This window comes from Trachurus japonicus, chromosome 1 (assembly GCF_045865225.1).
Source record: "Trachurus japonicus isolate A0001 chromosome 1, Traja_1.0".
Taxonomy (NCBI): Eukaryota; Metazoa; Chordata; class Actinopteri; order Carangiformes; family Carangidae; genus Trachurus; species Trachurus japonicus.
The window spans coordinates 19,636,857-19,658,147 of NC_140907.1; the positions used below are offsets into that span (position 1 = coordinate 19,636,857).

The following is a 21,291-nucleotide window of genomic DNA, read 5'->3' on the forward strand; positions in this document are numbered from 1 at the left end:
CCCTCATTACTAGATCCTAATTCTGTTATACGCATCCTACACATGTACAAATGCATGCACCTGCATTCACAGAGAAAAAGCTCAGCCTCATAGGGCCTCATAGGGCCACCATTAAATACTGAATCAACATGGAGCTGAGCATGCCGTATGAGACAAGGTCATAGAATTCATATGTCCCACAAAACGGACAGGATCATTGAGTTTTTCTTTAATACCGTGGGAAACAATCAGCACGCAAGTTACTATTCAGTAAACACTTTTGCACAAGGAGACAGTGCATAAAAAAATGTGTTTCAAACTAAGATACGAGTGCAGAGCGGTGAAGTAGCATATCCAATCAGACTCTGGTGACTAAATGACTCTGCAGTTAAGCTTGCGTTGATGTATAACAATTTATAATTTATTGTTTTATTTTCAGTCAGATGAATCACGCAAATAATTTTTCCTCTGGCAGCCACGGACACTATGTAACGTGCGCTGAGTGTTAGGTTTGATTCATGACCCCTGCACGATTAATGGTGTTACGTTATGGAGCACACATGATAACTTCAAAATAAAGCACTTGGCTGTGATATTTATCTTGTTTATCTGATCAACCTGACTCACCCCTTTTTTCCTCCCAGACAACACACATCTGTTCTCTGTCTGCCAAGCCAACATATTTTATAAAATGTTTACACCATCACTGACTTGTACCCAGGGACAACCACAACAAACCGCTGTGAACAACAAGCTTAATGAAAATTACCCCTAGTCCTGTAAAAAATGGAACATAGTAGGCTAACACAGAGGGGACAAATACTGTATGTAATAATGTTAAGATATTTGTCCGTATAATAAAATCCAACAAACAGGTAAGGACTACGTATGTGCAGGCAGCGTTGCGACATGTCAGATGTGAATAAAGTGAATACATGGATGTAAATACCGATGAGCATAGTGTGCGTTTTACAGATGTGTGATTAACAGTGATGTCTCCTCACCATGATGTTGCTGTGGATGAAGCCCTTACGATAGCGGGCGGGCTTGAGGTGGGGGTACTCTTCGGTGCTGGTGACCCGGATGTTCCACACTCGCCTCCAAGCCTCATACAGCTGCATGTGCACCGGGTACACACCTGAGTGGTGAGGGGCCACGGCGTAACCCATGTCCACTGGGATGTTGTGTTCCTAGAGGAGTGGACATACACACATACACAGGCACATACATGAGAATTGTTTACATAAACACAAAAGTTATGGTACACTTACAACGACAGCAAAAAAAAACATGACAGCACATAACAACACATGGAGGCTGACAGCCTGACCTTCTGGAGGTGTTTTGTTTGTTACGATGTTGGCCTTCGGGTTGGAAATTAAAAAAAATATAGTTTGTGTGAGAATGTGAATGTGTGTGAGTGTGAGGGTGGATGCTTGCTGGGTGCATCTTGTAGACTGATGGTGTTGTCCTTGGCTCTGACACACACCTACACACACTGTCAAAGCTAAGCATCAGCGGCCGGGGGGATGAGGGAGTGGCATATGTATGTGTGTGTACAATAGAGGTTAGAGATCACACTTTATGATCACATTCACCTTCAACAACACGAACCGACCCCCCACACCTCGCTGTATTGGACGTGTGACACAGCACGGTCATACAAATCATTGCCACCCACTCACAAACACACCAGCAAAGTAGAGGAAAAGCAAGCAGAGCAGAGCAACAAAAGCACTTGACCTTGTGGACTTCAGATTAAAACAGGCTCAGGTGTGCCCATCAAAATGAAGTGCATCATTCCCAACTGGGATATTTTTCTTTGTTTGTTTGGTTATAGAAAATGAGTACATGATGGTGCAATCTGTAAAAGCAGTCTTACAATTTGTGTTGATAAGTGTGTGAATGTCAAACACCTTAAAATGACAAACTCATAATACAAAAATTATACGGTTTCCTACCATATCTCTTTCACGTTAAATAAACCGTAAACAATGAAATACTTTCCAAGTAAAGTTATTTTCCTAATGCATTTTGGCTCAGAAGCTCTTTGGACATTCTGCCGCCAAACTTGGTTTGTTGCCACGGCTACAGCCTGCCTGTAGTGTACCGACTTCCTGTTTTCAAAATAAAAATGTGGGATATAAGGCAGAGATACCCTGTTTAAAGCTATTGAGAAGCTATTGAGCTAAAATGCTAATATGAACATAAAATAAAAAAACATATTCAGAGATTTCAAATGTAAAAACAAGGGTATCTCATGCAGCCAGTGGAGTACTATGATCCCATGCAGAATTTGAGTCTTGATTGATCACATGACCTGAAGCTATTGAGCTAAAATGCTAATAGCTTATTTACATAGGCTATAAATATTATGGACAGATTTTGGACAGTGTTGGATCATTTTACTCCACTGGCTGAATGAGATACACCTCTTGTTTTTACATTTTACATCTGTTCATATTTTTTTTATTATTAATTTTATATGTAGGTCTAAATTAGCATTTTAGCTCAATAGCTTCCAGGTCATGTGGTCAATTGACTCAAAATCATTGGCTGCATGAGATACACCTCTTGTTTTTACATTTTGAATCTGTTCATAATTTTTTATTAATTTTTACATGTAAATATTAGCATTTTAGCTCAATAGCTTCCAGGTCATACGTGATCAATTGACTCAAAATCATTGTGGGATCATTACTACACTGGCTGCGCCTCTTGTTTTTACATTTTACATCTATACATCTATTTATAGCCTAATTTTTTATAATTTTTTATCTTATATCTTATCAATGATGTGCTTAGCTGTAAACTACCTATACACACTGGAAAAACTAGCTGTTTGCCCTTCAGCTGACCAGAAGAGGAAGTACAGTCACTCAGTCAGTCACAGCAGATCACAGGCCTGGCTACACAGTTAAACCAGCAAAATTTGTTTCAATTAATACAAATGTTTATTAGCAGTTGTTTTGTTTTGTTTTCATTTTTACTATTTACACAATTAGTATTGAACACAACAGCAAAATATGAAAATGTCAACATCAAAAAACTAAAACCTAACAATGTGGAAGTTGTTGGACATGAATCCCGAGTCCCAGAGTTCAACATGTGCATCGGGAGTGTAATGTGCTGTGGAAAATAAATAGCAGTTAAACTGCAACAGACAACCTTGAAGACACACAGGAAGCAAGCATGATTAAAAGGACATGCAAGAAGAAAGAAACAACAAAATAGACAGCTGCAAGAAATGTGTGTGTGTGTCTGTGTTTGTGTGTGTATGTGTGTAGGTGCACGTGTGCTTCCAACTCACCAGAGCGAACTCCTTGTTGAGGACCATCTGCTCCAGCAGCGAGGACTCGTTGTGGAAGAGGTGAGGCTGCATGTGGCTCCACATGTGGGGGAACCACCAGAACTCATCCACATACTTCAACAGTAAGTCGTCCCCCTCATCCTCCTCTGCTGTGCCTACACACACACACACACACACACAAAACGCACACATGTGCACAAGGACAAAAGGACAAAGACGCGGACATGCTTCATGGAGATCAAGAGCATATTAAAAATGTTTGTCATACGCAGCCTCTCACTGGTATAAGGTTAGAGTACAGTGTATTATTAAGTAACTCTGATGTCTTAAAGAGATCCCCGCTAACTGAAATGGCACTGTCTGATACCATGGCGATGAAAAGTGATCCCGTAGCAATAACAGATGTTATGATAATATCTTCCAGTCTATATCAGATTTCTTCTAATTATAATCATGTTCAGGCTCACCTCTCTTTCCCTTTCCAGCATATCCTGCTTCTTTGTTCCTTTGCTGCAGATTTATACACTTTAACTAGGAAATCAATAAAATCTGTCCCTGGATCCACAAGAAAGTTTAAAATGTGCAGCAGTATGTCACAGCCTCGCAAAATGCCTGTATTAATTGAGTCTCTGTGACTCAAAATATAGAGACGGTGATTAAAAACATAGGATAACTTCCACATCAGGAGCTTTATAACTGTGGGAGCGATTGCTCCCATTAAGATCACTGTGCTGCAAATTCATCTTTCTTAGTCAGTCATATTTTGTAATTACTATGCAGGCAGCTGCCATAAAAAGAACTACAACATGTGGTTTTTCTACATTTATTTTTACATATTGTGCTGCAATGATCATAGTTGAATTAACCAGTTTTAATTGATTGATTTTGGTCTTGGTAGAACAGGATGCACAGCAGAATCATCACTGTTAACACAATTGGTTCATATCAAACTGTGAAATGGTAGGTTTTATTCAATTGCTTATAGTGCGAGCAACAGGGGGTGACAAACTACAAGTAGGAAGAGGCTCAACTACTCCCAGTTAACGTCACATAAAACTGCTCTTATTGACTTGTACCAATGCTGATTGGCATTTTACAAAAATATAAATTCTAAAGTTCAGTTAATTCCACGTAATTGGCTGTTCATTTTTCAATTTATAGATTATGATGGGAGCCAACAAATATAGCTTTTTTTTTTAGCTCCACAAGGTCCATGCAAGACTTTTTAGACAAAATGTTTCTGTGTTAAGGTAAAAAGTGAACATTTGTAGACTTTGACATGAAACTGTCATATATCGCAAGCTTTTTTGAAGCACATGGACAGCTCTTGTGTACATAAATCAAGGCAGACTACCATATCCAAAACCCATGTAGTAGATGAATAGCATGTATGACCACATGCTATTCATCTACTACGTGGGGTTTTGGATATGGTAAATAATAATAATCAGACTGAATAATAAAATTATACTATTATTCAGTTTTATAGTGTGAGCCATCAGCACCTGTTACGTAAGATACAGTAGAGAGTATGTAATCACAACACACCTGTGTGGTAAAACTTCCCGGAAAAGCCAAGATTGAAGGTAAAGTTGGAGATCTGAGAGCGCAGCTGTTTCTGAACGTCAAGGAGAGCCTACAGACAGAGAGACAGACAGAACGTAAGAATGAACATTAGTAACAGAACTGCATCCAAACCATTCACAGTATATCAGGTTAATCTCCCCCTAGCCTGTACCTTTGTGCATAAACACCTGACCTGTCCGGTCCAGTACTTTATGTCCCTCTGTTATATACTTAGGTAAACCCTCAGAGTACTATCATGACGGCTGTGTGTACTCATCAGTGCTTGTCCAATGGCTGCTAGTTCTACACTGAGCTTGATTGCTATGCTCTGTTTTGTTCCAGAGGCTCTTGCTGTCCTTAAAGTTACCTCAGTCTCTGGTTTTTTAATTCTTGAATCGGGATTTTCTCCACTTATTTGATGACTTCATTAGTTTACTGGCCTTTAAACAAAGACTCAGTAATGAGTGTTAACTAAAGAGAGTTGCACAGTCGCACACATACACAGTCACACACACCGACAGTAATGCGAGTTAATGAAGGTCAGTGCATTAGTAGCCTCTGGAGGGTGGACTAATAACCCCCCCCCCACCCCACCCCCTCCAGCCACCCAACCCACACACACACACACACACACTCCTCCCTTCTCATCACTCTCTCCATCCATCCCCAACACAACCCTGTGAAACCTTGTGCCCCCCACCACCACCTCACCCTTCTCTCTTCCTCCTCGCTGATTCTGATTCGCTCTCGCCACTTCCATCTTCCTGCTTCTGAGAACCTGCACTCTCCTCTCTGCCCCCCTTCCCCATTTGTCTTCCACCCTGTCTGTCCTGCCCACCCCACCACCGCCCCTCCTGAACCTCCATCTCTCCCTCGCTCGCTCTGTGAAAATGTCACATTCTCAGGAGACGGGGCTGTTCTAATTTGAAAGGAAGGCTGAAGCAGCATGGAGGAGAGCTCGCTCTCTTTCTCTCTCTCTCTCTCTCCCTCGCGCTCTCTCTTTTACAACTCCCTCCCCTTGCGCTTCACCTCCCGCCCCACCTTATTGCTACCATTGCACTTCTCTTTGTTGCTCCTATAAAAATAGTTTGTTTATTTATGAAATGAGTGTATCCTCTGTATATCTCAATCTGCTGGGACTCTCTGTCATGCTGCTTTTAATCGATCCCAAGGAACCTTCCCTGATTTACAAGACCTGAGCAGCTGATGTCAGAGCAGGAAAGAAAGGAACTGGTTCCAGGCAGTCTCTCTCTCTCTCTCTCTCTCTCTCTCTCCAACACCCCCCCTCCTGTGTGTCTCTCAAACTAACAAATATACAGACACATGCACAGAGTGTCTTCATTATCACTAATCTAATGGTGTTGAAGATGGCTTCATGCTGACAGATGTGCACAGCCCCCTAATCTGATCCCCTGTCTCTTCTGTTATGACACCCTCTACATCTTATACACGCACACGCATGCATGCAGATTTTCCTATCCACACACAAGTTAACGTGTGTGGATACAAAGACTTAAGAATTGAATTAAGTTTGTAGCTGAGTGCTTTGCATTTATAACTCAATATACACTCCCGGATGCACTTGGTCGAAATGCATTATTAACGTGTGTGTTGCTATCTGTGGGAGTAGGCGTAGGTGTGTGTCCAAGTGTGCAGTATATTAGCTTAAACACCTCATTTGTATTCTGCTACCTAACAGCCATAGCAGAAAACAGAAGAGCAAGCAGTACCTTGTTGTGAGACCACACAGCTCCATTTGTAAGATTTCACCCTTTAAACTATAATACTCACACATTTTGTCTTTTTCTCGCTCGTCATTATGAGCAAAGAATCATTTTGAAAATTCTCTTCATTCATGCATTCATGAATGTTCTGTCAATTGAGAACTCCTGAGGAGGATCTCGCTGGTAAGCCATATTTTTTGAGATTTTCAAAGCCAGCCCTATCCCCCCCCCAAAAAAAAACTTTTGTGAAAGGGACAACAATGAGACTTTTCAAATTGCTCCTTGTTTGCGACCACAGCACTGATTATGAAACTTTCACAAGCACCAAACTGCTCACAGTGGTGGATCAGCTTTCTCGAGCAAGTTTCAGTACTGTGCAATGTGCTTTTCAAACTATTCAAAAGATGTTTTATGTAACAGACAACTTCACAGTTTACCGCTTCCAGAAAGAGACTACAAGCCAGAAAGAGACTAAAATTTCAAAAAAGAATTTTGTTCTTGACATTTTAAAGTTCTATATCATTTTAAACTTACATTTATATAATTTCCCTATAGGGATTTGACCTTCCTCTGAAGCATTTTTAAAGTATTTCAAATGTACCTGTCACTGTTTCTGTCACTTGACTTTCGGTGAACTTCAGCATAGCCAACCATATCCTTGATATCTTCTCATCATACTGTATCTTTTCTTGTACAGGTTTTAATAACACACTGCTGGCTGTGTTCACAAGAGTGCATTTAGTCTCACTGTACTATAATCAAGGTCAGATTAAGCTCAAGCAGTATTAGTTTGTACGATATTTTCAGAAATCAAAAATCCAGACAATCAGTTAGGACTTCAATACGACTTTAACCATTGAAATTAAGGGTGCCGAAAATAATCGTTTCAAAGCCACATCGAGATTCTTAGTTGGACGATTCTGAATCGATGCAGAACTGTCACTTAATCGATTTTTAAATTGAAATAATTCATTCAAGTTTGATGTTGTTCACACAGAGACAGCGAGGTTTTTCCTGCATTGAAAATTTGGTGGTGGCTGCCCACCACCGCTAACTTGCTCACCACCACCAGCTCACAAGTCAGTTTTTTCCGGGCTTTTCATGCATTTATTTTGAAAGGGCCGCTTGAGAGGGAGGGGAAGGGGGAGAGAGCGTGAGACGGGGGAGTAACACGCAGCAAAGGGACTAACGGTTGGAATCAGGGTTGCTGCAGTGGGCGTGCTCTACCAAGTGAGATGTAAGCTACTCGCAGTTCAGCGTATTTAATAGAAGATTTCATTGAGCCTTTCAGTGACGGTGAGGCGCTTCATTATTACCGCCGCTGATTCAGAGTCAGGGCAGACGCACGCAACAGTCACCTGTTACGGTTAGCCTACCATACCGACGAGCTAACGTGTCCTTTTTAGTAATCTCCTCTCTTGTTGTCAATAAACACACATACAACCAAACTACACAGCTGTTAAATGAATGGCTGCCTGTTACTCATAGCATTCAGGGATGTTTCAATGTCCCACATCCTTGAATTTTACACTGCTGACTTAGTATCATTCATTATACAGACATGTCCTGTGTGGCAACATAGAAAATTGAGGATGTGATGCATCGTATAATTGAATCGAACCGAATCGTAGACTGGTGAATCGTAATGGAATTGAATCAGTGAAGATGCACACCACTAATTGAAATGGTAAGAGGCTGTTTTATTAACACCTTATTGATCCACAGAGTAAACACTGTATATGGCACATACAGTATGTGGCAGTGTAGTCATCAAACTGGAGGCCTGAGAGCACAACTTTATCATCATGAGAAGGAAGACCTGTGGATAAAAACTGCTTCCAGTAATATAAAAGAGCAGACATCTAGGACAGAAACATATGGGAAAACTCTTACTCTGGCTCTGTGATACAAAGAAAGTCCCCTCCTGCTGTTTTTCTGAGGGTAACTGCTGCAGATCCGGGAGAACGGGCGAGGAAGGGGGGCTTTAAGCAATATGGAGCCAATCTGTCCACTGGATACTGAGCTCAAAGCTGAAGATGGTTTTAAAACAGGCCATAAGAGATACTTCATAAGAAAGAAGGGGGGATTTGGATTAGCGGGAGGTGGGACTATGTAGCATGTGAGAGATCTTGACAATCCTAGTGATGAAGGTAAACACACACTGGGATTAGCCGTTAGCGATAGCCCTCATTTCTGTGCCCAATCCCACAGCTGCCTAACACTGCTAGTGTCAGAAGCACTGCCAGTTTGTTTCTGTGTATGTGAAAGCGACAGTGTGTGTGTGTGAGAGAGAGAGAGTGTTTGTGCACGTGCACGTTTGTGTGTACTTGCATGTGTATGTGGTAAGAACTGGAAGAGGTGCCAGCTAGATGTTGGGGTTCAAACAGATGGGAGACAGGCATCTGGACAGCTGGCATTCACTGCCTTTCACAAACCCTTTACACCAACCACCTCTCCTCCATATCCCCATTCTGTCATTCTTAACGTTCGCACTGTTTGTTTTCTTTTCTTTTCACAGCCTTAAGCCTGGCTGGGAGATCTAAAATAACAAAAGTAGTTATAAAAGAACTTATTTGCGCGTGGGATTTTATACGCAAACAGATTGGAAGGCGGGTTGAAAGGAACAAGAAAATTAGGCACATTTTACGGGTTTTAAGTCTCACACAAAAGCAGGTCAAAGTTGTCGATTCATCTACATCAGTGCATGTGTTTGTGTCTATGTGTGTATCAGTGCATGTAATATGAACACTAGACCAGCAAATTTAACTGGGTCAGGCATTTCTATTTGATGAGCAGGAAGAGCATTTTTCCAGTTAGTGCCAGTCTTTCTTTTGCTTACTCTTCCCCTCTCTGTCTCACTTCCAGTCTCGCCTGTCAGATTCCAGTCAGTGTAGCATTTTATATTGGAGCATTTTACAAAATCATCTATTCACTTGCATTTATGGATCTAAGGTACTTGTGATTGCTTTGGCATAGCTATACTTACACTAAATTCTACTTGGCAGCCCCTCAAAGATTTTGAGTTTAGGTGATTGCTGTGACCGCAAAAACCTGCCTCATTTTGTGAAAGAAAATGCATGGCACGCTGCCAGGATCTCAGAGTTAATTTGAAGTAAAAACAAAACCGCTGACAAAAATAGTTAATTAAGTTTAAAGAAAGTTATTAAGACAATTTACTTGTTGACAGATGCTTTCTTCATGACAATGACACAACTGTGTTTTTCTTCAAACAAACAAAAAATTATTTAAAAAATCAAAACCTCTTATACATAAATATATAACAACTTTTTTTTTTTCTTTCTAATCTTTTTTTTTCTTTCTAATCATGTTAGCCGTAAAACTTCTCCTCCCCTGCATGGCTGACAGAATTTTTACTCGTCCAGATCAGGGGGGCAAATTAGAGCAGATGTCAGGAAGCATCAAGCTGGAGGCAATATCCTGTTCTCCTCTGCCATCCTATGTCATCTCTTTTTGCCCCTTCCCACCTGCAACTTTGTTATTTTAAGAACCATTATGATCTAATAGCCAAGATGCCTTATCAAAGGTCCCAGCCTTTTCCATGTATTTAATGAGTTATGCCCTCTGACCAATTTAAAAAAAGAAAAATGAAGTGTTTGTGCTGCTTTCTTTTGCCTTTTTCTTTGTCTCTCTGTTAGTTTTCAAATCTTTTCTCCACTGTTTGTCTTTTCTTCATTACTTTGGTAATAGCATTTGGCAAAGTAATAAACGGATATGGAATGAGCTCAGTTCCATTGACTTAAGTGGCAAATATGGATCATACTTAATTAGGTCTAAAGATTAACTCTAAGTAGGACTGCGCAGTAAATTGCAGGCTGCAGAGCCAAAACCCTTCAGTGGAGTCTGAATTTTTCCCATTTTGTATAATTCCTTCTTTTTGTTGGGTTTTCAATTTTAGGTCATTGCCAGACCGAAGTGATCATCAGCACAGGAGCAGAAACACTTTAGCCAAGACATTTGTGCTCTTAATTTCAAACCTCCCTACCCAGTTATCCATTACAATCTTATCCAGTATAATATGTGATGCAATTAAGTAATACATAAAATAACTACCTTCCAGCTGAATAAGATGTTAAAACAGGTTTCCTGCTCAGTCCTAAAGGCAAAATAGCTTTTTATGGTTTATAAGACCATATGAAATTTCAAATTTTGAAATTTGCCCAACTTTAATCTCGTTTTACTTGGTATTTGTCTTCAGCGTGTACAAGCGATGGATTGCTATAATCTGAAAACGGCTTAATGTGGGAGATTTCCTTTGACCGCAGTGACCGCAGTCATCTGTACACAATCTTTCCTGAGTTGCAACAAAAATGTGGACAATTTGTACATAATGTTGATATGAGGTAACTGTATTTTTTCTTACTTACACACGTCTAGATACAAATTTTTTGTATGCAAGTGTCCTCTCGACTTAGATGGCACCACTTCAGAGAGTACCATGGGAAGGAGTAGAGTGAAGCGAGTTGAGCGAGAGGTTTACAAATAGGCCGGAGATAGTGATTGATGACTGGTGGGGGGGGGGGGGTTAGTGGGGGGGGGGGGGGGGGGGGGGGGTGATGAAGAGGGATCTAAAGATGAGAATCGGACACCTCCCTAACGACCACTCTCCCAAGGCAGAAAAAAAGAGGAGAAACCCGACACGCATGAATTAAAAAACACAAGCACCGGCACGAGCGGATCATTGATGGGAGTTTTTGACTGGCATCATCCCTCATTTTGAGAAATGTCAGCGACGGGGTGCCTCCCTGTGAATCATTTTAATAGACGAAATACAGCTGTGTGTGTGTGAGTGTGTGTGTGTGCAGACAAGAGGGGGTGTAGGTATTGTTTGTCACCAGATGAACTCGTGGGGTGAGTCTAATGAAGAGTGCAGAGAGAAGGAGGGTGGCATTTTAATTGGCCTCCCTCTCTCTCTCTCTGTCAGTCTTCTTCCTCCCTCTTCCTCTCTCAGGGAGAGAAGGAGATTGAATGTTGGCTTTACAGAGGTAAAAAGGGATTTCTAATACTGACACCACAAACTCCTTGTCCTATTAATTGCTCAGTAACACATCCTGTTTGATGCTGTGTTACATGTAAGATGTTCTCGAAGCACAGAGGATGAGGGCGGATTTACATTTTCGCATAGAGTATGTGTTGTTTATAATTATTCTTAGTTATTCATATTTGTGCTGTGATATCCTGTTACTGCTATTTATACATCAGAAAAAATATTCCGATAAATATCTCGGAACATTACAGATAAAACATTTAGAGAACTTTTCAATCTGGTCTGTAATGTCATGGTCGTGTCAGTCTGGTCCAACCAGAATTATAAATTATAAAACTAGCATCAAAGCCACACAGTTTCGCACAACTTCACTTTTACCTTGTTGAAAAACTGATTAAATAATTCCTTGAATTCCACAAGCATTCTTATATTTAATGACAGGAGGATACATCTTTTCAGAGAACACCTTCGCACCTGATACATGTCGGATGTCTATTCGACATGACTTCTAGCGTGAATCATCATTTCAGCAGCTTTTTCACCAACATTTTCCTGGAAGGGAAACTAAACTAAACTTTACTAATAAAGTGAGCGCTGCATCACAACAAAGATAAGAGACGCCCGGGTAAAATAAACTGGCTGATGCTCATGATTATGAATATGTATGGCTTACACATGCACACACAATTGTCACTTAAAATAAACCTTGTACCAACTGTAATTTGACAACTCTACCTGAGGCTCTTCATCTCTAAGAGGAGGGCTGCTACAAATCACCATATTCCTGCTCCTGCACCTCCCCTCCTCCACTTCCTCATTTCCCTTCAGCATTTTGTTTCACAGAAATCGCTAAGTTAGCTGCTAGCTCTTCCCCCCAGGCACCATACTCCACCCTCCCCTACCTTCTCCTCTTCCTCCAACTTATTTTCTTCTTTATTTCCTATTCTAGTTCTTCCTCTGCCATGATTGCCAACTAACCTGAAGGAGAAAGTAGAGTAGAAATATGGAGGAGTGTGAGCCTTTCAAGTGGCATCACCCTCTCTTTTTCCTCTTCCTCTCTCTATCTCTCCATCTCCCTCTCTCCACTACTTCCTCCATCCACATCTCCCTGCCCCTCTGTTATGGCAGTGGTTCATCCTCATGTATATTTATGCTACAAAGCTGAAGAGTCAGGCAGACTTGAAATGAAAACTCCTACTAGAGAGTGCTTGTGTGCTCATTTTGGGAATCTGTATGTGCACGGGTCTGTGCGCACTGTGTGTGTGTGTGAATATGCACTCCTTTATCCTTTTTGGATACAAGCTTCTTTTTTATATTCAAGGGTGGAATTCCTCTCCACTTGACCACCCACTGCACTTGTGTTTTTTCAGCCCCCCCCTATCCCTCTCATCTCCCTGAGTTTCCGCCACAGACAGGTGGCTCGTTTTTTTTTTTTTTTTTGCTTTTCTTTTTCTTTTTTTTCTTCCATTGTCTGATGGGACAGGTGTCAGCCACTGGCAGAAAGTGACATTCTAATCTAAAGTACTGATTCAGAAAAACACCCACGCACAAACACACACACACACACACAAATTCACCTTCCCGTCATGTGTATCCTGTGACTGCAGTGAGACAGGCGGCAGACACCTCTGGTCTTAGCTCATGCACATCACTGCAGAGCAGCATAAATCTCACCTGTCTTGCAGACAGACTCCCACATATGAAAACCCACCAAACACAATTTGTTTCCCTTGAATGGTCCTTTAGTGGTGAGTTCGCAGAGGGAGAATGTGACCATAGATTTCAGACAAAATTCCTTGTGTGGCAGCGTTTTATTCACCTTCCAGCAGACGAAAAATGTTTTTCTTTTTTGGTGTTGTTTTTTCTTTTAATCTCACTTGTTTAATTCTAAATTATTGGTTTATAGGAAGAGTTTGCACATAATGTATTTCTGTTATGTATTGCATACATGTGTGGAGGTGCACGTCTGTCTTTATGTGTGTGTGTGTGTGTGTGTGTGTGTTTGCTCATGCAAGCGTGTGTGTTGAAACAATAGGTGTCTTGAGAGGCGGGCTGCATGGCTGACTCTCCTTTAGTTTCCCTAAGAGGAGGAACGTGGGAAAAGAGGAATAAGTGCCATTCATCTTTTCACTGGCTCATTCACTACCTCTCTTTCTCTCTCTCTCTCACCCCTCCTCTTTCTCTCTTTCACATCACTTCTTTGTTCACTTAAATGGCCTCTTTACTTCTGGCCAAACCTCTATTTGAGATAAATACCCTCTCGCTGTACCCCAACACATATGCACTTGGTACACAACACACACAGAGACATTGACCAGACACGCATGAGCTTTCCCAAGTAGCCCCTCGATGCACCCCTGCCCGAGCTAAATACCTTTTAAACACACTCTTGGTCAAATCTCTTGCTGAGACTAACAGCGCAGTAAGTACACATTCCTTATCTTCACCACTGCACTCCCATCAGTTACTGTTTTTTTTTTTTTTTTTTGCAGAAGTTGATAAGAGAATGAAAAATCTAATCCAACACCACTGACCCAACATGAATTCATTCTCTCTATCGTACCATGTCTCTCTCTAATGCACATTATCACACACTCATCACCCCCAGTACCTTCACATCCTTGGCATTCATGCGTGTCCCTTCCTTCCCGACGAAAATGTCATCAATATCCACCAGTATGTGCCGGTCCAGGCCCAGTGTAAGTTTCCTGTCTGTGAGGTAGGATATGGCATCCACCAGGATGAGTTTGTGGAGCCAGTAGCCCAGCCCCTGGCCAAACAGCACCCTCTTCACTCCGTCATACAGTCCCATGTCCTGTACCACGGTGGCTTGGAGGCCTAAACTGAAGCCAGGCCCTGGATTATCACCACTACCTGCCCCTGCTCCATCCTTGGCCCGTGCGTGCAGCACAGCCTGGTATGTGGAATGATTGGAGGAGAAGGAGGTCCAGTCCTCCCCAGGCAAGGCCCCTCGGTCTGTGCCGGGTTTGGTGAGGTGAAGCAGGGGCGAGCTAGACACCACGCAGCAGTCCCAAAGGGCCTGGTTGGTCCTCAGCACCAGCGGTAGGCCTCTGACTTTGAGAAGCGGTGGGGAGTTCTCGGTGGAGCGGTAGAAACCTATAATACCCACTCTGAACTCAGTACAGTACTGATGCAACAGCTGCCTGTTCCATGTGTCTGCATGTGCATACTTTAACAGATTCTCATAAATGATTAGAGAGTATCGTCCACGGCCCTTTTCTGTCAGCGGTGGAAGATCGCCCTTCCCTGAGGCAATCTCCATGCGGAATTGGAAGTGTGCTGACTCCAATATAGCCACAATGTCCTGACCCAGCTGGGAGTATTGGGACTCCACCAGCACCAGGACCACCGGGTCAGTGTGAACATGTGTGTGAGGGGGGTTAGGTGGGTATGGGTACGGGAGTTGGCGGTACGGAGACATGGAGAGCGACTGCGAGCAGGCAGGTTCAGAAGATTGTCCAAGCTGCATGGATGGGGAGGAGTTCGTAAAGAGGAAGTAAGCAGAAAGCAGGAGGGAGAGGAGACAGCAGGAGGCCAGCAGGAGCAGGAGCCGACGTAAGTGGCGACGGAATCGCACGGCCACCGTCATTGCAAACCGGGGAGGTGTTGCGCGTAGCAGGAGGAGATGTCTTTTTTAGTTCACCGGGGGCTGGAGAGTGTCTGTCTGCACGAGCCTCGGTGTTCAACAAGCCCAGGAGGTTGTCTCTGTCAGTGGTGAGAAAGGAGCAAAGACACTCAGGGGTACGTCATGTCACCATGGCAGACGGAGAGGGGAGCTGCGCCGTACGACGGGGGACTAAGGTCTTCATTGAGGAAATGCAGTCAACGTGCTCGTCTTCCAAACCTCATGGAGGTATCACACACGGATATGGAGCGAGTGATGATTAATGTCTGCAGAGAAAGGGGACAAGGAGAAAAAAAAGGAAGAGTGAATCGGTTGGGTAAGGTTGAATAGTGTGCATTAGTTCTCTAGCTGAAGGCTGATGAGTGTGTGTTTGTGTGTGCGTGCGTGTGTGTACACACCTAGGCTGTGCCACCCTGGGGAATGTGAGAGCACAGCTGGTAACTACAGAGCTGATTGAAAACAACTTACATCCTCAGGGCTTATCCAACCTCTGGTACACACACACACACACACACACACATACACACATACACAGTGACATCACAGTTAAAAAGCACAAACACAACACAAAAGTCAATCCTCACAAATAAACAACAGCTGGTTGTGCGTTAATATGGCAGTGAGGAGAGGTGGATGGGACCTCAACTAATCAGTCCTATAAAGCTCTACAGAGAATTCCTCTAATTGCACCATACTCTGTACACTTCTATCCTATTTCTGAACCTAATCATCTGAAATACCACAAAATTAGAGTTGGAATCCTTTTGCCAGGAGCACTAATCTGGGGGGAGCCCATGACAGTACAGAGGAAATGGCAAGCCAGAGAAAAGTCAGAGAGAAAGAGCAGAGAGAGGAACAAAATGCAATGAATTATAGAAAGAGACAAAAAAGACCAGGATTAGCATCTTAATGTATGTGCCGGGAGCCAGGGAGAAGAAAAGATCCCACAGCATCTTTCTCTCTCTGCCTTACTCTCCCCTTCTCTCTCTCCCTCTCCCTCTCTCTGTCTATCTACACCCCCTCTTTCTCTGCTTCTGTCTGTTTGAATATCAATAGTCTTTCCTCACGTTCCCCATCCTTCTCTCCTTGTTCTCTGCCTCTAGAGAACACACGCGAAGAGAAGGTCATGGACAAGCGACTCCAGTCATATTCTTTAAATATGATAGGAGGAAATGAAAAAAGGGGAGAGGTGATTCTTAACAATTTTGTTTGTACCTATTCCAACACAGTTGTATGCGCTGCTTTAATGAAATGTGTGTCATCCTAATTGGCACTTCTGTATATATACTGTTAAACAGCTTCAGTTGGGGTTTTATTAGTTTCATTAGACACAATAAAGAGCCGGAGGAAATTGTCTTAAAATGGCTTTAGAATTATTATTTTTAGTTTTAATAGTGTTTTGACATTTAAAAGTAGCCAAAGCACTAAATTGGACTCACAGTGGGAGTCTCAGCTGCAGGTGTGTGCAGGTTGAACCTTTTTCTGTAGGTATCCATGTGTCTCACTATAAGAAGCCACAGGAGGGCGCTGGAATTGGATTAACACAAGGGACTTCACGTGGAAGTTTCGCCTGCTGTTTGAATAACTGTAATTCCCAAGGGGATTATGAGTCTTGCAGTATAAAAGTAAGAGGAAAAACTGGCATTTTCTCTAAACATTGTCCGCAAGTTGGTTTCATGCACCATTTTGTGGAGCCATAAGAAGTTACTAAACCATTTAAAAATTCTTATTTAAATTGTGGCGGGTATATAGGAAAAAATATATACATTTGTCATTAATAATTGTTGTTTAGGATAATAGTTTCACGGAGCCAGATAAAGCCTGCAATTTGATTATCAATGAAGTCTGGTGGTGTTAACATAAACATTGAAAACTGGAGGGAAAACTGAAAAGCGATTGGCTAATAGATGTAATCCATACTGTTATATTAAGTGTCGATAAACCTCCAGTGAAAATGTAATGAAATAGAAAGCAACCCGCAGCATAAACAACCCTGACAGGCAGAGAGAGAGAGAGGGAGGTGAGCTCAAACTAACCAGTAGATGAATCCGGAGAGTTTTCCAATCCTGCCTTCAGCCGCTGAAGTTTACGTTAAGAATTAAAAGCTCACCGACTCGCCCACTTACCTCTATCCGAGGCTGAGGCGCTGCCGTGCGGTGAGGAGGCGTGACGGAGGAGCGCTGAATGTGATGCTGCTTCGGGTGGGTCCGGGGCTGAGGTCTCGGTGGCGCACTACTCCCGTGTGTTTTGGATGCTGAAGCGTTGTGCCATCTCCCCTCTCCCCCTCCCTCCCTATCCCCCCTCTCTCTTTCTCTCTCTCTCTCTCTCCCCCTCCACTAGTGCAGCAGGGGCGGCCAGGCGAAATGATCCGCTCTCCTCCCCCTTTTCATCATTCTTCTCTTTCTCTCTCTCTCTCGTCTCCCCCCCCCACTGTCTTCTCTCTGCCCACTATGCCCACTTGTCCCTTTATCTGCGCTCTTTAAGGTGGAGATTGTAGGCTGCGGGGGAACGGAGGATCGCCGATATCAGGCTGTCCGTTAACGACTGACTGCCGTGCGTAAATGCTTCGGTTTCAGAGTGCCTACACAAGTGGAGGCGATCGAGGGAGAGAGAAAGTATGTGAGTGTGTGTATGTGTGTGTGTGTATGCAAGAGAGAGACCGCGAGAGAGAGAGAGGGGGGTGGTGGTGGGAAGGGGAGGGGTCTCGGTTTGATTGACACAAACAGCCTTTTTTCTCGGGCATCGGCGATCACGGGCCCGTTAAAAGCTCACGGCCCGTTAGTTGGTGTGTGTCGGATAAGGAATGTCACAGACGGCTACACACTGGTGCGAGTTAATGGCGCGCCTTGCTGATTCTCTCATGCTCCTTGCACAAGTTGTAGCCAAGGTTAGAAAAGACGGGGGGAAAGGAGGAGAAACACCTGATCTGTAGCTAGTGGAAGAAAGAGAGGGGGAAAAACACATTTTTACACAATCAGGGATGAGAATGACTACAGCACATTTCTGACATCTAGTATTCAGAATACACTCGTGCATGCATGTTGATCAGGCACAAACCTATGAGTCAGCCCCATTATGCCCACTTGTGTTGAGTGTCAGTCAAGCAGGCACAGCATGTCAATCATGGAGTGCTTTTAACTTGATTAGGTGTTCCTTTTCCCCTTCCTGCTAGTTCATCAATCTCCCTAACCTATTTGCACTGACACACACACTCACACACATCTCAATGGAGCTGGTGGGCCCCTCATTCACATTGTAATGGCTTTACAATGGAGCTTACTTAGTGTGTATGCATGTGATGCGTGTGTGTGTGTGTGTGTGTGTGTGTGTGTGTGTTGCGAAAACACAAGCCAGGAGTGTGAGGAAAATGTATGAGCCCAGGAGAAAAGACGGACACACAGTTATTCTCTCAGTTGGCAGAGTTTGTGGTCGAGGCTGCACAAAGGCCCCGTGCACGCACTCAGAGGCCCACGGAAGAAGAACTAATTTTTCACTGCGATGTTCCCTTTCACTAACTTGACTAGAGAGATTTCAACATTCTTTGGTGAAAGAGAAAAATATACTTCATACATCTATTTGTTGGACAGGTGCGTAGGAGAGGGACGAGTAGCTCCACAAATGTACCATACAGGCTCCCGCACACTTTTACACTTGCACAAAATAACCTTTAATGACGGCAACATTTCGGTACTGTGACATTCTTCAGGCAAACCCAGAAGAAACTTGCCCAAAGAAGGTCACTCACAATGGCGAAACATTGCAGCCATTAAAAGTTGTTTTGTGCAAGTGTGACATTCTTTGCTCATATTTTCAATGGGAACATTCCTATTTATGACTCTGAGTTAGTGGAGTGACTATAAGCGGTGGTGCCGAGAAAAAGAGCTTGAATGAAATATAACAGCCAGAATATCATGCCCTACAGAATGGAATCCAGAGATAATGAAGGTTTGGATTGGAGTGCGATTGTGTTTGTATGTAAATTAGTGTCAGTGGGTGAAGTGTAATTAGAGAGGCTGTTCACCCATTTCCTCCACATTACAAACTAAGAACCTCTTCTGCTGTGGTGCTAGTTGGAGACAATAAGCCAGAAATGAAAACTAGACAGCTGCTTATAGGCTACAGTGTAGGCTACGACATGTGCGTGTGTGTGTTTCCATGCATATGTGTGCACTAACACTAAAAATAATAACGGAGACGCTCATTGCCGCAAACAACAGAACAATAGCTTCTGAGAAAGCTGAGAAAGAGTACACACTCACTCACACAGATGTCAGCGTGCGCTTACTGTGACGCATACACACATACGGCATGTGCTGACACACAGGCCATGATGCAAGTACACAAAGCACAAACATTGGCAGGCAAGTGCAGGGACACATGCGAGCCTTGCTGCGATACACGCAACAATACAAGGCAAGGCTGCAGTCACTCTCTCACACAGACTCTCGCGCGCACACACACATGTGAGAGCACACTTAACAAAGGACTGGAGATGTGAAAAGTGTCAGAGCTGCCATGTTCAACTAGCACTCTGACTGTTAAACAGAGGAGTGCAAGAGACAAATGAGAGAGAGTTAGAGAGACGCGGAGAGCGGGAGAGGGAGAATGCTTGTTGTCTTCATCAGAGGCTTTTGTTAAGTGAGAGATAAGAGAGGAGGAGCGACCGAGTCCCCCTCTTCTGTCTCCCTGCTGAGAGCTAAATGGTGGCTCTGTGAGCCTCCAGTCCCGCGCACGGCCTGAAGAGAGCAAATGGAGCTCGAGTGTAAAAACAGGAAAAGACATTATCATCACGATGCATCACATCATCCCAGGAGTCAGGGCAGGCAGTGCAACACTCACACTGTACCTCTTAATTAAAAACAAAACAAAACACTGGGCAGATTGTTGCACACTCGCGCTGAACACTAGGCCCTGAGCCCTGGCACTAATAATGATACTCTCCTTTTGCTGGCTGTTCCCACAAAGCACAGGATCTATTGCTGAAACTAGCAGCTCTCTGAGATGTATCAGCTCGTTGCCTCCCACAGTGTAAACAACAACATGCTCCAGCTTCGCTAAGGTGTGTTGGCTGCTTGATGCTGTTGCTATTTTAATGATTCCTGCTCTGTCTTCTTTGCGTGTGCGTGTATGTAGGGGTGTGTGTGTGTATGCGTGTATGCGTGCGTGCGTGGAATCGAACCACCTACCCGCTCCTGACCCCTCCCCATGCCTGGAAATGTTGATAGATAGATGTTCTCTTAAGAGCTTGGAGGCTAAGTGAAAGCTGCCCCCCCCCCCCCCCCCCCCCCCCCTCCTCCCCTCTTGCTCCTCATCCCCAAGCACATTAGAGGAAATATCTTTTGGCCAATCAATACAGGGCTTACAGATTGATAAGGCAAAGATACACATGCATGACAGCACACGCGCGCATGCACACGCACGCACAGAGAGAAAGAGATTTTCTTCTTCCATCTTTGAGTCTAGTGTATAGAATAACCAGACCAGAATCAATCTATTACTGGAATGCTGCCAGTTGCAGGATTACCATAGCAACATACACCAGCAAACTATACTCTGCAATGAATAATATCAAATGTATTCTTTATTTAACAAGCCCAGATAAACTTCTAATTTTACTCTAATCCATTCCTCAGCACAATATGATACTCTTATGGCAGATCATATACATGGCTTTGATATAAGTAAAAATGAAAAGAAAATGTGCGTGGGTGTGACTGCCTACATACGTCAAACTCCAAGAAAAACAATTTCCCAACATTCATGTTGCCTCCATTTTCATACAAAATGTTCTTACACAACTTACAAAACAGTTAGTGGTCAGGGGGAAAAAAAAAAGGTGCATCTGCAGTTCAATCAAACGTAAGTGAGTGGGATCGTAGCGTAGTGGTGTGTTTTGGTACGTTTCTGTTGTTCTGTGTGACTCATTAAAAGACAGGATGTGGTTCGCCAGTAAGAACATAGTTTTTGACATATTCAGGAACAATATTGCCTCCGCACAAACAGAAACACACATAAATGCGCACACATACCCACAAGATCATGCTTAACACCCACACATCTC

The 21,291-nt window shown here is 43.2% G+C and overlaps 1 protein-coding gene across 2 annotated transcripts in view; it reads right to left on the reverse strand.

Annotated features, from left to right (window-relative positions):
• ndst3 (N-deacetylase/N-sulfotransferase (heparan glucosaminyl) 3) overlaps window positions 1–17,869 on the reverse strand; it is a 44,265-nt gene extending 26,396 nt beyond the window's left edge. For both annotated transcript variants that reach the window (XM_085778622.1, XM_085778633.1), the window contains exons 1-5: window positions 17,357–17,869; window positions 14,196–15,496; window positions 4,838–4,925; window positions 3,290–3,444; window positions 984–1,169 (exon numbers count right to left, since the gene is read on the reverse strand). In XM_085778622.1, coding sequence (XP_085634748.1) covers window positions 984–1,169; window positions 3,290–3,444; window positions 4,838–4,925; window positions 14,196–15,194 — 1,428 coding nt within the window. In that variant the 5' untranslated portion in view covers window positions 15,195–15,496; window positions 17,357–17,869. The remainder of the gene's footprint in view (window positions 1–983; window positions 1,170–3,289; window positions 3,445–4,837; window positions 4,926–14,195; window positions 15,497–17,356) is intronic.
• Window positions 17,870–21,291: the final 3,422 nt, after the last annotated feature.